This window comes from Stegodyphus dumicola, chromosome 4 (assembly GCF_044657685.1).
Source record: "Stegodyphus dumicola isolate Sdum_Otavi_A_Nest chromosome 4, ASM4465768v1".
NCBI lineage: Eukaryota > Metazoa > Arthropoda > Arachnida > Araneae > Eresidae > Stegodyphus > Stegodyphus dumicola.
This window is the reverse complement of record NC_140771.1, coordinates 126,734,978-126,749,007: the sequence shown is the minus strand read 5'-3', so window position 1 is coordinate 126,749,007 and position 14,030 is coordinate 126,734,978. Positions and strand designations below refer to the sequence as shown.

The following is a 14,030-nucleotide window of genomic DNA, read 5'->3' as shown; positions in this document are numbered from 1 at the left end:
CCCCCCTCCTGTCACAGAGCAGCGTGAAATTGATAAACAGATTTCGAAATGGTTAGAGAAAAAAAGGATATGCCTTTATCCATTTTTTGCAGCAATTCCACTTTTTTGTTTAATGGACTTTGAAACATACTTTCGCTTTGTACATCCTTTACATATTAGTAAATATATATCGGAAATTCTATTTGACATAATCGAAACTTCAAGCTTACTTTTATAAAATTGCTCTAACAGTCTGCAAAAAATAATAAGCCTGGATCCGGCTTATTATTCGAAGATTAAGGAACAACGCAATCTACAACATTAACTGCGTTAGTTAATTTTAGCTTAGCTTAAAATTTATGCACGTTATACATTAATCGTGCATGCGTAAACATATTATGCGCATGCGCACATGCATATTCGCGGCCGTAAAGGTCTTATGCACATGCGTAAACGCCTATGTGCATGCGTCAACACGCCTATGCGCATGCGTCAACGTGACGCATACGCAGAAAGTTTGTGGCTTTGAGGTCCGGATTATAGATCATTCCGGATTATGGGTGTCCGAATTAACAACTTTTGACTGTACCACTTTCAGATATGATGCAGCAAGAAATATAAAACATTACTTGTTCAGTTTTTCTTCCAGTACTACTATTTTGGATTTTAGTGATTCAAATTCTGTTGACAACTGCAACTTTTCTTGTCTCAAAGCACTATTTTGAGCATCAAGAGCAGTAACCTTGGTTTGGCATTCTAAATATTTTTCAGAAAGACTATGCTCTTTTTCAGACAAGACTGCAAGCTGATTTTGAGCATTTCCTATAAAAATATGAACATACAAATATATGTTACTAAAAACAAAATATTTCACTATAAAATGAATTAGTAGTATATACAGAGAATAAAGTATCATTTAATATTTAAAAATATTACTATTAACATAGACTAGCTAGTATGAATTATGATCATTCATAACACTGTCAAATTTATAAGCTTTTACACATATTTAAAATTCAAAATAAAGAACTGTGCATGAAGATATCCTACTTAATCTATCAGTGAGATTTGCTTCTGTTTTCTCCCATGAAATTATATGTGCATTATATGTAGCTTGAAGATTCTCAATTTGTCGAACTAAAGGCCTTGTTGCTGAAAAATGAAATAAAGTAAGTTAAAGATTGATTTTGAATGAAACACATACAATATATGTATATATATAACCTTACCTGATGATACATTTTTTGTTAAGTCTTCATTTCGCTCTTCAGCCTCTTGCAATCTCTGAACATAAAAAACAATAAAAAATACAAAACGCAAGTATAACCCAAGAAATTTAATATTAAATAAGTACAGCACATTTTGCTGCTTCCTTAAATCAGAGAAACATGAGTGTAGAGGCAAATAAAATCTACTTTACTGCAAGCAGGAAAGCTAAAGAATCAAACTCTATCATAATTAATTTTATGGATGTCCTACATTTCGACTAAAATACATACGAGTTTTTAAAGAACTTTTACAGATTAATAATCATTGGCTTTATGATTAATAATCATAGGCTGAAACTAAAATGAAGTCATTTGCGGATTTAAGGCCCTGAACTCATTTTGCTCACATTAATTGTCCTCACCATATTCTGATTCTCACGTCAAAATTACAGAAGCAGAATTCTGATTCATTTTAGTAATCAAAATAATTTTAAGACAATATCATTAACTGATTTCATAACAATAATTATTTCAGTAAAAAATAAAAAGATATAATAATAGAAATGAAATAAAAAGAAAATATTTTTTATTCTCTTGATTCCACCAAAAGGAATAACTTTCTTCTCAAAAAATAATTGCTGCAGCATTTTTATGAATGAGAATTAAAAATATGAGACAAATTGGAAATTAATATTTTGGATGCTCTATCCACACTTTTTTTTCAGATAAAACATAAAAACATTAATGAGAAACTGAATGAAATCATCTTTGATTAACAACAACTAGCCATAAAGATGAACAATTAGTCATAAAGATGGCATTTTTTAACCATTTGTTATTATTATTATTACCATTATTAAATCACGCCTCCATTCCCCATTTTTTCATATTTCATAGCAAATGTAGTTAATTTATATTAAAAAATAGATTATGAATGTAAAATTTATTTTAAGTAAGAATCAGTAATCAGTGAATCAAAGTGAGTGAGGCAGAGAATCAGTGATGGAATATGAGTGAGTTATTTATAGATGCTTAATTAATAAATGTTCTAAAATATTACATCTAATTTTACTTAAAAAAATCAACACAACAATCATAAATAATTTTAAAATATAATACTCTCTGCTTTCAATTCAGTGATCATCAAATAGTTGTATTATCCTCCTTAACATTAAAGTTATCCACCTTTCTGCAGCTTTTTGTATAATTCCTATACCTTTTACAATTATAAATAATTAAGCAATAATTGAATAGATAAATCACTTCTGAACAAAGAAACAATGTCAGTTAAAGAGAAGTCAAGTAAAATAAGTTAAGTACATTAAGGATAAGTATTTAAATTTTTTAAGGAAATATTTCATTAAATTAATTTTATACTCAATGAAAAATTACTTTTTAAACAATTCAAATTAATCAGGGAAAGTTCAAGTCAAAATATTAGGATTTTATTCAAGAAATTTAATGTCAACAAAATAAGATTCTGAAAAATTCTTACATTTTGCAATGCTGCAATTTCAGCTTTAAGCATTTTTTCTCTTAAGCTCGCCTCTTCTTCATTATTAGAAACAGTATTTCTCAATTCAGTTATTTGAAGAAGCAAAATTTCTTTTTCCCTAGCAGCTTCCTTATTGGCATTTTGCAACATCAGCATTAAATTTTCTCTGGCTTCAACCTCTAGTTCAGATTTCAATGACTGAAGAAATACAAGCAATATTTTCTGCATTTAATTACACAAAATCCCTTAACAATTTATTTTTAGAAATTTTACTATTAAATACACTAAACAAATATGAAACACAAAAGCCTGGATGCACAACAACAAACAGCAGGAATAAAAAGATGAAAATAGTAATAAAGGATTAAATATACTTATATTAGAGAAATTTTAAAATTAAAATCAATTACATGAAAATAAAAATAATTTTTTTTAACAAATGTGCATGCGTGTGATTATATATATATATATAAACACATATACAGGGTGTCTCAAAAGGTCGTTACCAAACTTAATTACTGGTCTGTCATACCATGACAAACATGATTTACATGGGAACTTGAGTCTGAAAATGCGTACGGTTACCACTAGAGGGCAAAATTTTTATGGAAGAGTGGGAAGTGTGATTATTTCAGGTAAAGAGGTTGCAACAGAAGGAAGATTTGGTTTACTAATTCAGCTCTTTATGGACATTTTGTAGAAAGAGTATTGCGTATCTGATGGTTGATGTTCTAGCAGCTACAAGTGAAAGCATCTGGTTTAAGCATGATGAAGAGTCTGCACATTTTATTAGCAAACAGAATCATATTTCTGCTAAAACTGCAGTCTGCACATTTCAGCATCAGGAATATCTTGACTAGACATATCCTGATCACTGGTTTGGCCCAGACAGAGCAGTCGCATGGCCCTGCAACCCCGACCTGACTCCCCTAGATTTCTACCTATGGGGCTACATGAAGTCCATGGTGTACGATACAACTATAACATCGGACGTGGATCTTGTAGCCAGGATCGTAGGGGCAGCAGCACATGTCCGTGACACACTTGCCCAATTAGAACGGGTCTATGAAGTCATGCATCGATGTTCTGAAGCATGCATTGTGGCGAATGGAAGACATTTCTAACAATTTGATTTATTGTTAGAAATGTCTTCCATTTATTGTTAGAAATAAATGGAAGATCTAACAAATCTAACAATTTGATTTATTGTTAGAAATGTTTCTAACAATTTGATTTATTGTTAGAAATGTCTTCCAATTTGATTCTTAACAATTGTGATTTAACCATGTTCTTTAATAAAAGTTATATTAATACCTCTTTCAACGCCCTTTCTTTTTTCCCCTCTACACTTGCGAACACTGCCCTCTAGCAGTCGAAGTTCACATTTTCAGATGCAAGGTCTTATGTAAATCTTGTTTAAGTTTGGCAACGACTTTTTGAGATACCCTGTGTACGTATATATATATTATATATAATAAAAGCAAGGAAAAAGTCAGAACACTGTTGATGCACAGTTATCCTATATTGAAGAGGAAGTATTCTGGTTGCGTTGTAAGCTAATGTGTTGACTTCGTAAATAAAACTTGTGAGTCGAGGCAATTTTAATTCCATTTTTATTTCCAATTGACATTATGTGGCCACAGATAACTTGGCACCCTAGTCGTGCCTGTTCAAGAACATTTAGATTATTGATATTTTTGCAATAGGAAGCAGCATAGCGAAATTGCGTCCAAGCACAGCCCAGACAGAAGCTGAAGTGTGTAGTTATGAAAGATGGAAGCACGTGAAGAGAAAAGTTTTGGTTTACAAAGGTAGTTTCAGTTCCCAATTAATAATTTTTTAAAAAATATAATGGAGTTCAGCGCTGCGCAGGCCATGCAAAAAAGAAAGGAAAGATCTAGAAGTGACACAATGCAGAGAAGTTATTACGATATTTAGAATAGAGAGGGAGAATTAATGTTTTACCGTTAGTTTAAATTATAATTTTGATTCACATATTTTATATATATATAATGATACACATACATATATATGCAGTTTTTGCAGAAGACAACACCAATTCACTCTTTATTCATGGATGAGATGACTATGAGGAATCTCATAGATCTAGAAATGAAGTGGAATTAAATTTGAGGATGACTGCTGTGAACATCACAACTGGCTTGATGGTTGAAACATCTATCCAGTGATACATTTATGCTGAAATTGGTACAACACTAGGAATGCTAAACAAGCTCTACAATTACCATATCAGATAATAAAGAAAGAAGACGAAGCAAGAAATGTTAATTCAAGCAGCAGCAGGAAAGGAAAAGCAATGCATACTAGTTTCGGTCATATTTATAGCCAGAAAGTCTTTGAATTAATCCAGAGCAGAGATTAGGCAAAAGATGTCTCACTGTAGAGAAATTGCAGGGAAAGAGTGACGTAAAATGGTGCAAAGCGAATCTTTGAAGTGGGGATGTGTTTAGTTAAAATTTATAAATTTGAAGTTCTTTTGAAAATTGTTTTCAGTTAAGTTTAATAATTTTATTTCATATTTTATATTTTGCACACACACACACATATATATATAATATGATTATGAGACTTGAAAAAGTCAAAGAAGAAAAAGGAAGAAATTTATCAAAAAATGAATGTGCTATGTTTATTATTCCATACAAAGGCTCCAACAGCATTAATTTTCACTGGTTTCTAAAAATGGATTACAAAATATTGATCGATCTGGTTTATAAAATTTATTAGTATAATTAATTTTTAATTATTATGATTAATTAATTAATTATAATAATTAATACAATTATGGGTTGCAAAAGATTATCAAAATGGATAGACTTTAACATTTCCTTCTTTCCTTTCATAAAACTATGAATCTGAGCCGATGTAAGCAGCATCTAAATATTCTATAAACAACACAAACTCAAGCAATACATCAAGAAATAAGACATGAAATAAACAATAAAGCAGTTAAAAAAATAATTTAAAAGGCTAGACTTTTTAAGTAAAACATTAATCAGCACTAATTTTCTTTGGCTTCTAAAGTGGGTTACAAAAGATTATCTTGAGCTATAAAATTAATTATTATGAATAATTAATTATTATAATTTTTAGTACGGTTATAGGTTACAAAATATTATCAAAATGGATCAGTTTAACATTCTTTTATATAACTATGAATTTGAGTCAAGGGAAGTAGCATCTAAATATTCTACAAAAAACATTAACTCAAGCAATAGATTAGAGACATGAAATAAACAATAAAGTAGTTAAAAAATTATTAGGCTAGCTTCTTAAATAAAACTTGCATGATGCATTTCACTTTTTCCATTATGAAATTTTAAATGAAGATCGTAATCTGCGACCTTATGCTGCATTCCTCCTTAGAGACAATCAGGATTTTCCTACTTAATTTTTGTGTTTATTTTAAACTTGCAAAGTTAAGCAGCTCTGCAGTTGCATGACATGACAGATGAAGATTACCTCCACTCAAAATTAATTATTTTATTTAATTATTCATGAAATTTTGTGTCATTCATCTAATTTTAATAGATAAGGTCCCAGCCAATCCGATGTCACCATCTACTCATGTGACCATGGTCACTTTCTCTTCTACACTTTCGACAGTTCATCTTGGATTCAGCTTAGGTATCAGTCTCCAGGCTCACAGTAAAACACCAGTTGTGCATTACTTGCACAACAACCGCGGCATATCAGCGGTAGTTGGAGTTGGATAAAATACCTATAGAATATTAAGTATTAATCATACTTTAATATACTGTTATTTCCTATTAAATGTTTTTTGAATCTTAATATGGGCAATATCTTTATATGTGACCTACCGTAGCAAACACCATGGCATATTATTAAGGTAAAAGAGAGGGATTTATCAATTGATATGTGAGCAGATGTGAGATTTGTCTCCACAGAGATACACTGTCACATTAGTACCACTTAATATTAGAAGATTTCTGATTTTAAAAATGTTGGACAGAAGTTCAAAATTCTTTATTTGCACTTATACAACTCTGCATTTATAATGACCATTGTTTAAAGGGGGGAGGGAACCTTTCAAACACTTGAATATTTTCCGAAATATAGAAGACTAATTAAAAAAATTAAATTAATATTAAAGAATTACATTTAAATATGATTTACATTAAATGTGTGAATGTTAATGTTTTTGATATGGCAATTGTTGAATAAATTTTCATAGGCAAACATATTAAAAAGAACTGAGCAAGCTATTAAAATTCAGACAAAACTATTATCATTTAAAAAGCATCTTAAGTACTCAATGTAATTAACAATAACATTTCTGTCATAATTTAAAATTTAACAATTGCAAGAATATTATATTAATTACTAGCAATGTTTTCAGTTTTCCATATTCTTTGCATAAATCAAATATTTTTAAGACAGCAAATATATCATATATATTTGATTACATATCATATAGTCTACTCATAACTAATTATTTAAGCAAGTTATACCTCTACTTCATTCTCTTTATCTGCGTAAGATTTCCTTAACTCAGTAAGATCCCTAATTTAAAAAAAAAAAAAAAAAAAAAAAAAAAAGAATATTATTAAAAGTGACAACATTCAAACAAAATCACAACAGTTAGAATCACATACTTGTATGTACTATCCAGTGACTTCTTTAAACTTAATTCTCTTTCTGAGCTATCTTCCAGGTTACTCTAAAAATTATTAAAAAATTGTATATATATATATATATATATATATATATATATATATATATATATACATAATAAAGAAATTTAAAGAGCATGTATTTCAACACTCTCAGAAGCAAAAGGTTAAATAAATATGTGAAATGTTTAGATATACTAAAAACTAAGCCTTGCTTTCATTTACTATTCTGAATAATCAATGCAAATGCAACTGCCCAACGTCGCAAGTTCTGACAGTTTCGTTGGGAGAATCTTAAGTATTTTACAACAGCTGTGCTGGAGAATCATCCGAAATCCCAATATCAGTGATTCCCCAGCTAATTTCTTTACTGATCACTACATATGAGGAATCTCATAGATCTAGAAATGAAGTGGAATTCCTCATACTTGAATATAAAAAGGTGTTTAGAGTAGTCAGGCATAATAGTAACAAGTTGATGTTTGTTTTATAAATTGATTTTTTTTATTTATTTTATTATTATTTTTTTATTGATAACTTTATTGATTCTAATACCATCACATCACACAGACTCTTCGGAAATTTAAGAGGAAAAAACAATTTTCGGAGCCATAATGTAAATTATAAGGAAACTCAAACAGGATAACAGACATTTATTTTTCAATCATTACATACACATATTTAAAAAAAAAAATAGGGGAATCAAAATTATGAGTACATTCTTCCTACTAAAATACTATCCTATCACGTGATTCATGGCAGGCATTAAAATTCGCTGGTCTCTTCTGCCTCAGAATACTTACTTACTCTTTTGTTAAAGATAATGATAATAATAATGAGAGTGATACAAATGAAATTGTCCCTAAAGAACTTAGGCCAGTTAATGCTGTTGTAAATAATTAACTTAGAGCAGTTACAAGAAACTTCGGGCAATGTAATGAATGTTACATGTCTTTAGAATACACGAACAATAATGGTAATATTTAGTATGTTATATGCAGCAAAAATATACCAAATAGCCCTATGGCTCCAGCTAAAATAGAAAAGCTCTCCATTTGGAATCTGTTCATGGTGAGTTGAAGGGAAAAAATATTGAATTCAGTCGAATGTGTAACAAATTCTTAAAATTAAAAAGGTTTATGTTTCAAACCAAAAAAAGATACTACACATTTTTGGGCTAAGAAATGAGGAGAAGGGTTTTTAAAACAAAATTTCAAACTAAAAATTTGGTTATTTCATAGAAATCAACTGCTTAAAATTGCCTATTTAAGCAACATTTTTGACAAAGATAAATGAACTTAACTCTTCAGGGCAAAAACGTAAATGTATTTACTGCTCATGATAGAATGCTACCTTCCAGGAAAAGGCAAAATTTTTTATAATTTGTGCATGCTGCAACCATGTCGATTGCTTTCCAACAATAAACAGCTTTTCAGAACAGGAAGGCGTTGAAATAGGGTAGACATTTAGTGTAGAAACTAAGCAAAGTTTCTTTGAAATATTTTAATTGGTATTTTCTAAATGAATAGCATATTAAATTTCAGAATGAACTGTGGATTTAAAACCCACTTATTGTCAATGCACAACCTTTGACCAAGTTAGCAAACTATGAAACTTGCATTGAAATAACATATTTATCACTGGAAAAGAAATGACATTAATGTTGTAAGTGGAATTCTGGTATAGTTTAAGAGAAAAAAACACCCTCAGTTGTCACAAAAGGCTCTGTTTGCACTAAAAAAATTTTCATCGACATGTATGTGCAAAATGGTATTCCCAGATTATGTGTCAACAAAAAGTAAACATGACAACAGATTAGATGCAAAACCTAATAACTTTTAATCCATAAAGCTTAATATTAAATAAATCTGCTGTAATAAAAAGCAGTACCACTCATCTCATTGAAATTTATAAGTGTTGTTTCAATATGTTATTTTAAGAAATTTTTAGTTAATTTTGAAATTACACTTTGAGGCAAATAAGTATTATTTGACATAATTGTCATTTTTGTTGCAAATAACAAAATTACAGAATGCTGCAGTAAATCATATTACTGAAGCAAACAAGGAGTTTCATGATAAAAGTGGACATTTGAAAGAGTTCTACACATAAAAAAGATTAAGAAACACTGATCTAGAAGTAAAATGTATGAATTCACTTCCACTATTACATAGAATGTATTGTTAAGTGCCTATGGGCTCATAATAGATTGAATGCCCACATAGCTGATGATAGCTCAATAAAATTAATTTTACCAGAAGAAACAATTCACAGTTCTAGAACTTTCCACAAAAACAGTCATACAACTCTTCCCTGTATCACAGAGTACAATCAGTAGTAACTCTTCAAACTACTATGAACATTAAACACAATGCTACACTTCAAACTAATAAGAACATTAAACACAATGCAATGCAAAGCACATCTAAAGAGTGAAGCTAACCTAGAGGTATCTCAGTACTGCAAACTCACACTAAACCAACAACTATGACAACAACTCAGAAATTGATGCTATCTCTTGTCTTATACAGTTTATATCTGGCAACTAAGATATTTTTAGTAATTTCTGCTTCTCAAAATTACTGAAAGACATATGAGGGACAAATACGGTTACAGTTACACAGACCATTAATTACAATACTTATTAAGGCAATACAAGGACTGGACCAAAATGTCGGCAAATGTGGCGACTTATCGCGAGAAAAGTTAGTCGCAAACTCATCACGAGTTTAATGATATCTGGGCAGTTTAGTGAGATAGCCATTTACTCATTGTTAAACAAAATACCACCATTTCATATATAATTTCACTAAAATCATCTGTCTATGTATAAAATTCATAACATTGCCCCCCTTTCCCAAGGACTGCATGTCCCAAGCAGTACAGCAAGCAGGACAGGAAACCATACTCACCACTAAGGCAAATCAATGCAATACTTAATCATGATAAATGACATAACACAATTAAAATGCTAAATCAACATATAAATGCATAAATTTATAAATTTATATACAAATATGACCATAGTCTTCGTAAGCTATTCACATTAATACACTAAAAGAACCATGTACCATAGCCATAGTAAGGGGATAGCCTGTCATAATGGAAGTCTTCAGGCTTAGAATTTGATGACTTGAGGATTCGAACTATGACATCATTCTGCCTGTTTAGGACTATGTAAGATATGTACTTTGGTGACTTTAGTTTCCGTGAGAATCCCTTCCATTGAACCAGATTCCATAATCACATATTGTTCTTGAATTGATGTTCCATAGCTCTTGTGTCATATCGGATTTTATTCTTCTGTCACCAAGATGACTCATTCTCATGCAGCTTACATAGATGTTAATGCCTCCAGAATATCATCAATTCTAGGAAGAAGATAGCTGCCTTTTTTTGTAACTTCATTAAACGAATGATAGTCAATGCAAAATTTCGTTGCACTATCTTTCTTTCTGATCAGGATGATGGGAGAGGCCCAAGGACTTGTGGAAGGTTCAATAGCGTTGCTTTCTTGTATGTCCTTTAGAAGTTTTTGTACCCTTCCCTGTTTAGCAATCAGGAAACATATTGGATGTTGCTTGATTGGAAGATGATCCTCAGAATCAATTCTATGCTGTGTGAGACTGGTTCAACCTACATCTGAAGATGAACAAGAGAAAACTTCTTAAAATAATTCTTGAATGACACTTTAAGCAGCACTCCTCTCTTCATTACTTAGTAGTGCATTCTGTAGTTACTCCAACATTAGGATCTCCAAAAGACACAGAGACTGGCAGACTATTGAGTTGTTTAACATGGCTGGTCACTGAAGTACATGCTGCAACTACTTTGCTTTCCCTACAGATTTTCGCTTTATCATTCACGCTGGCAACTCTCACCAGGATGACAGTCCTTGATAAGTCAACGAGCATTAAAGCTGTTAGTACTCCTTGCAAGACGTTACAGGGATATTCTATTATACTGTACCAGAAATTTCTATTTTTGGCTATGGAACCAGGAAGGAAAAATTCTGTTCTTGCTGGCACTATATCATCATTTTGAGTTATAATTTGGTGGACAGATTCAACTACTTCATCAATAATTTCAAATAAAATTATGTCCTCAGAAGCAGAATGCAGTTCATTATTTTTAAAATACAAAATAAAATTGTATTTCCATAGAAAGTCTTGTCCGAGTATGCAAAAGTCTATAATATTTGCTACATATGCCATGTGATGGTAGGCGTCACTTCCAAATGTGATGTTAACGTTTAATTTTCTTCAATGTAAATTTTATTCCCTGACTCAGTCTGAAGGGTAATACACGGTGGTGTCCAGATGAGTCTAACTTCCAACTGTTGAGCCAAAATGTTTTGGATGATGGTAACATTGGCTCCAGTACCTATGGTCTTACTGCAAAGAACTCCATTGATACGTCTTATGATGAAGAGTTCCTTACTGCTGCCACTTATTGCAGAAATCTGAAGCAATTTAAGATGGGGTTCCTATTATCTGGCACCCTCTGCTCTGCGAGATGGCTACTTATTTGTTTTATACGTCCTTGCTGAAGAACGGTCTTATTTTCCATGCGTTGGGATGTTCTGCAGTTTCTTTGTATATGGCTTTCACCACCGCATTCCAGCACTTCAGGGTTGGTCTCTTGTGACTCCTATTTCTTCTCAAGGCATTGACCTATCTGGTTAAATTGTCTAGACGAGTAGTCACTTGATCCACTGGCTCTTGGACTTGAGCAGTTCTGATTGGGTGGCAAGTTGCATGCTGGGCTGCCTTGAATTTCATGGCATACACTAAAGCTCTTTTTTAATCCTTGACATTCACCATTCTCAGGCCTTTGTGTATCTCTGGATCCTGGATGCCACCAATGAAGTACTGCAGGAATAGCATTTCCCTTGTTAGGCAGTCCAAAAAAGCAAGATGATATAACTTTTCAACATCCACGAAGAGCTCCTCGAATGTCTCCGTAGGTTTCTGTTGGTGAGATTTCAACTGAAGACTGCTATAATCTTTTAAACATTTTTCCTCAAACTGCAGCTCCAAGGTGCCAGACACAGCTTCAAAGCCTAGCCTCTGGCTTCTTGGAAACGTTTGAAGAATATCTCCTATCTCTGCTCTCAAGGAAACAACAAGATGGCAGGCTTAAGCTTAATCCCATTCATTTGCCACTACAGAGAACAGCATCTTGTACACTTGCCAGGTGGATAGCGTTTGGATATGGCCAGTAGGACATATATTTGAATTTAAAGGCATTAGAATTGGGACTAGCTGTCGTTAAACTACCTTGGCAACAGTAGCAGAAACTCTGTCATCAATTTATTGTCGATTTTTTGTCAGATGGAAGAAACTTTTTTTTTCAGTTTGTTGTTCCAGAGAAGAAACTCTTTCTTGAATTTCTCCAAGTTTGTCTTCAACAATGTCTATTTTGCTTTCCACAGAACCAAATTTGTTTTCTATTATGGCAGTAATTTCTCTTTTCGTTTCCTCTTGAACAGCTGTAATCACTTCTTGGCCCAATTAATCTCTTCTTTAACAGATTCTTGTCCTGCCCTCACCTCATCTTTGAAGGCAGCAAAGGCTGCCAATAGCTGTCTTAATTGCTCATACATCGCTCTTATCCCTAGCATTCAATCCCATTGTTGACATAAAAAACTGCTGTGTGCATACGAGTTTGTAACAGATTGAATGCACAAAGAACTGATGATATCTTGATAAAATTTGTTTTACCAGAAGAAACACTTCACAGTTCTGAAACTTTGCACAAAAATAGGAATAAATCTTCTTGCCTGTACCACAGCGTACAAACAGTAATTTCACTACAAACTACTAAACAAGCTAACATGGACATACCTGAGTACTTTAAAACTCAGGCTGAACTTACAACTACTACAACAACTCAGAAACTGATACTCTCTCTCGTCTTACATAGTTTTCAACCGGCCCTGAGATATGAGTGTTTTCTGTTTCTCGAAATTAATAGAGAGCCCAATACGGTTACAGTTACACAGAGCATCAATTATAGTTATTCAATTACAATACTTATTATGGTAAAACAGGAACCAAACCAAAATGTTGCCAAGTTTTTGATAAAAATTAGTTGTCAAAACCATCACCAACTTGCCAACATCTCGCCAATTTAGCGAGATAGCCATTTGCTCAAACAAACTAGATTTAAATTGAATGCCAAATTAAATATATTCAGACATTTTAAAATAGCTTACATGCAGAAAAAAATGAATGTGCAATTTGTGCTTGGAAACAGATTTTGAATATATATTAATTAAAATAGAAATTGCATTACCTGTAAAATAGAAACTTCCTTTTCAAGCTTCTTCACCGTATTTGTTAGCTGTCGGATAGCATCTAGAATTAAAATTAATCTATTACATAATGTATTATTAACAAGAAATATTTACATGCAACAGCTTCTTGTTTTAAATTAATTACCAAATATTTAATATTGCTTACTACAGGTAACAATGCATAGTACTTACATATCAGCACAACACAAATAACAATTCTATAGTTTGAAAAATCAATGTTTTGAGTTTGTCCAATGAGTTGTGTTTGCTGTATTCCAAGTACCAATGGCTTCTACACACAAATTTCATATCTTTCATTTTTAACTCAATTTTAAAACATATACTTGTGAGATTTGTCTGTGGTGAAAGTATAATGCAATAAAAGGTTTGCAGGAATG

General features: G+C 31.8%; 1 protein-coding gene across 2 annotated transcripts in view; it reads right to left on the bottom strand.

The window, feature by feature from the left end:
• Positions 1-14,030, bottom strand: part of LOC118186264 (TATA element modulatory factor-like) — a 98,297-nt gene that overhangs the window by 48,124 nt on the left and 36,143 nt on the right. For both annotated transcript variants that reach the window (XM_085815409.1, XM_085815407.1), the window contains exons 10-16: positions 13,632-13,693; positions 7,317-7,381; positions 7,173-7,224; positions 2,683-2,880; positions 1,209-1,263; positions 1,030-1,131; positions 609-801 (exon numbers count right to left, since the gene is read on the bottom strand). In XM_085815409.1, coding sequence (XP_085671535.1) covers positions 609-801; positions 1,030-1,131; positions 1,209-1,263; positions 2,683-2,880; positions 7,173-7,224; positions 7,317-7,381; positions 13,632-13,693 — 727 coding nt within the window. The remainder of the gene's footprint in view (positions 1-608; positions 802-1,029; positions 1,132-1,208; positions 1,264-2,682; positions 2,881-7,172; positions 7,225-7,316; positions 7,382-13,631; positions 13,694-14,030) is intronic.